Here is a 4,347-nt window from a genome sequence, read left to right on the forward strand (position 1 = left end):
CCCATGTTTTCTTCTTTTTTCTAACTTTTTCAGAAGGCCATTGATGTTTAATATGTCCAGCAAAGTGGTAGGCTGGTTCAGAATTGTGGAGATTTCTTGTAGGCACAGGTCATACTGGTCAGTGATTGTACATATCTACTGAAATGCTGTAGTCACAGTCAGTAAAGCCTTATCAGCATTCTGTAAAGCTTCACTAATTTTTATCCATTTGCACAGAATTTGGCAGCTACTATTCAGTATACACAGGTTTAGACTTTGCCACCAGTAGAAGAAATCTGCAGTTTCTTGAAGACAACCCATTTTCAGTGCTGTGAGGATATCTACCAGAACAAATCTCCATTTGGGCATAAGGGTTAACCGTTCTTAATAGCAGCCCTGCAGAGTGGCAGGATGGATCCCATCCTTTGCATGAGACCAAGGTCTCATATGCCTGAATTAGTGCAAGCCAGAGGATGTATAAGATCCCACGGCACATACCGAAAAGAATAGGAGAAATTCCACACTGGCCTATCCAAATTTACACGAATCAGAATGATTACCACCTTGAGTCTTCCCTAATAAGAGGCCATTGGCCTAGTGTGACTAACCCAGTCAAAAAGTCATGCAATACCCCTCCCCCCCAGTTCTGTCAGAAAGTCTCTCATCCAATACCGTGCAGCTGCTTACCTATTTAAGACGTAGTATTCACTCTGTGGAGGCTTACATCTGTTGCAGTCATTAATTCATATGGAGGCAAAACTCTCATTCATCTACCCCCAGTTGAGAATAGTGATACAGACCAGGTTAATTGGCCGATAGAGGGAATAATACTAACTTACCTGCCTTCACTACCAGTGTAGTGTTTTGCACTACAAAATAAAAACAGTGTTAACAGTTATTCATTTATAAAACAGGTTTATTTACAGTGGAAAAGTGAAGAATGTTGCCAAAATACAGAGAATAACAAAAACAGGAAAAAGTAAACATTTAATTTAGTATCACCATGGCCCCAGTGAACATAAACTTTTGCACCCCACAGTGATCCATCACAAAACAGTACTTATTTCAGTATCTCTATTCAAATAACTATGTATTTCAGATAACTACACGAGTCTTTCTTGTGCAAGCAGGATATTGTCCCCTCCAAGCAACTTCTTTTAGGGATGATTTTTGACCACCCACATCCCTTCCTTGGAGACTCCAGTTGTCTCCCTGTCTCAACTTTGGAGTCAAGTGTTTGACCTTGGAAGAGATAGCAGCCCTGGTATAACTCCCAAGGCAACAGATTCCCATTAACTTTCCGCCTCCCTCATACTCCTTGTTAAAGGGTATCCATCCCAGTGTTGCAGCAGCGAAGCTGTTTTTCCCAGGCTCAGCAATCTTGATGTCACAAAACAGACACACAAACATTTTTGGCATCAGCAGGTGAAAATATGTGCTAACATATGATTGTATTACAGGCTTCATTCAGTACAAGACCTAAGCTGTCTCGTGGAGAGAGAGAGATTACTACTACTACCAGGAAAAACTGACCAGATCGTAACTGTGCTAGTGATTATAAGTTATCATTCAATGGTATGGTGACCTATTAAGATCTACAGTTAAAAATACCCTTGAAAAGTTGTTGTTCAGCCTGATAACCCCTGATTTAAATGATTTGTGTGCCTTTTAGAAAGTAACAATTTCCCCACTTTCATCAATGTGACAGTTTATAGACTTTTTCATGTAGAAAGCAGCCTTTTCATTTTGTGCTGTGACAAAACAAGATTTAATGAGTCATGCATTGGCCATCATCACAATTACAAAAATAATGTATAGTTATGTGCTCTATATATGCATAAAGTCTGGTAATGTTCAGGACTGAAGGCAGTATAGAGGCTGGAATAATAAAAAAGGACATATTTGAATTGTGATGTGTATTATAACATCCTTATTCATTTTAAAGATTTATAAAAGTTAATGTCCTGATCATGGAACTTGAATTATAGCAAGAGAACCCTACAAATTACGGCAGGATATTTTGTTTTATAGTCTTTGTTTGGCATTTTGTAATATGTCTTGCACTTAATCATTTTAGTCACTACCTGTGAAATGGCTTGCAGTTAAGTTTAATGCACCTTGCATTATGGCAGTGACTGTGTATTTACTGTGAGTGTTTAATGATTTGAGATTTTCATTGTAACAAAGGAAAGCCCAATGCAAAATGTATTGCCACAGAAGCATTGATATTAAACATTATTTGTGCTTAGTAGCTTATACATGGACTTTTGTGCTCTGAGGCCTGGTATTACATATTTTTCTGACAACTTGTTTGATTATATACAGTTATTGGTGGTGAAAAACAGCCAAAATGTGTTGCTAGATATTGCTAGTCAAAAATATGTTTAATATTTCTGAAATGTGAATTATTCTGTATTTTAGGTTATTTCTAAAAAAAGACCTGAGCTCTAAATATCCGTTTTAACATTTATAATTGTAACACTTACTCATAGTCTAGTCTTATTTTTAGGCCACTTAGTGACCACTTTTTGTTTTAAACTTGCATGGGTTTCACAAATGCCATTCAGTTCTCATTGTTGTGGCCTGGATAGTGCAAATATGTTCAAGGTTGTAACGTGCTGCCGAATACTTAGTTTTATTTCTGTAGAACTACAGTGGTATAGGTCGAATGAGTTCGGTAGCTGTTTTAATAAACCTGCTCCATTATACATACAAATTTTCCAAGCTCTTTTCTTTAAAATGAGCTGCAGCTAATATGATATTAAAACCAAATTATATTATTCATGCATTAACCATTATCTTTGTTTTGGTTTTAGAATTCTTCCAGATCAGAGTCACTCCTTGACATGCACCGTAAGAAGCTGAAGAGGAAGGCTGAAAAAGAGAAGGGTAAGCCAGAAGAGAGAAAGCCATTCAACCGTGAGGAAGATCTTCAGGTTCACAGATTTGATGAAGCTCAGAAAAGAGCTCTGCTGAAGAGGTCCCAAGAGCTAAACACCAGATTTTCACACAGCAAAAGCAATATGTTTTTGTAATATAGTATTGTGCCACTTAAGGAATTGCCCTTATAGTTTTCCCTGCTCTTCTGTTTATCTTGGTTTTACAATGCATCTCTAATTGCCGCAAGTTGCGTTTAATTATAGTATTGTTCTAGACATCTGTTTTTCAAGCTTTTGGTGCCAGATAAATGTAGTTTTTCTAAAATCTCTTGCCTTCCTGTATTTTATATTTTTTTCTCTGGAAGGTGAAAGAGTACACAAACCCATAAAGCCTGTTGCTCATTAAGGGTTTAATTTGTGTCTTCATTTCTCCGCTACTGCCTGAGCTTGTCATTCCAGATGACCTTCATTCTTTCTCATACATCCCTGGATTCCATGATTGTTTTTTCACACCACTATGGACAATAGACCACTTCAGAATTTTATTACATACATCATAAGGATATAGTTTTAATGATTATCTGTATGCAGTTTCACAACAATGATTAAGGCTATGAGCTGTTAATGTGCTTCATCTTGTTTACTTAGTTTCCATTCACCTATTTAACCTACTATGTGTCTCAGAGCAAGTCATTTAAGATACTACTAGGGCAGAAACTGAAAATACATTTTTTTAATCTTTTTACTTTTTTTGGAGTGTTTTCTTTGGCTTATTTTTAACTTGCCATGAAGTTATACGCAGTCCAAACAAATCAATACTTTAATAACTGTTTATCGCTAATTTTAATTTTGTTTCAAAACCTGCAAGCTGGGCATGTTGACATGCTTTTGTTTTCTTGGAAGCTGCTTTTACACCTAATGCTCTGTGAGAGTAGAGCTAATAAGAGCAATTCACGCTAGCCTTTCCTGTCAGATCACAGTTGCAGTCACTTAATATACAAACAGTGATGAGGTGTTATTTTTTTGAGAATCTGCAGTAAATGTTCGTGAATGGTTTGCAGTGACTTGTATATTTCTTTCCTGTGTATGTGGTATACAGTGTTTGTAGACATGCAAAGAAATAGCTGTGATGACACAGCATTTTAAAAACTGGAATTTTGTGAGTTTCATGTTTGTCTTTCCTTGGCTTCCTTCCCTGAGTCAGTTAGAGTATCTTATTTCTTGACTTGCAAAGCTCAGCTAATTGGTGAAGTTGCTCGGTGGTTATCAGGTTGTTGATGTTAAGACTACAAGTGGCTCAATAGATGTATTGCTCCTGGGGAAGTAAAAACTGCATCTGTAAATGACCATGCACAACTTTATGACCCCAGTGGTTCTGAAGTAAAAAAAAAAAAAAAGAGAGCTGTAGGTACCTTGATATGTGTGTTTTCTTTGGCAAGAAACATTTAAATGTGATCGATAAAATCTACCAAGGGAGAGGAATTCCGAA

The 4,347-nt window shown here is 36.9% G+C and overlaps 1 protein-coding gene across 1 annotated transcript in view; it reads left to right on the forward strand.

Annotated features, from left to right (window-relative positions):
- The window catches only part of GPALPP1 (GPALPP motifs containing 1), a gene marked incomplete in the record, with an annotated part of 254,153 nt that extends 250,140 nt beyond the window's left edge, over positions 1–4,013 (forward strand). The window contains 1 exon segment of the mRNA XM_044071711.1: positions 2,796–4,013. Coding sequence (XP_043927646.1) covers positions 2,796–3,014 — 219 coding nt within the window.
- Between the last annotated feature and the right edge of the window lie 334 nt (positions 4,014–4,347).

This window comes from Protopterus annectens, chromosome 5.part0 (assembly GCF_019279795.1).
Source record: "Protopterus annectens isolate FY-2018-M chromosome 5.part0, PAN1.0, whole genome shotgun sequence".
Taxonomy (NCBI): domain Eukaryota; kingdom Metazoa; phylum Chordata; order Ceratodontiformes; family Protopteridae; genus Protopterus; species Protopterus annectens.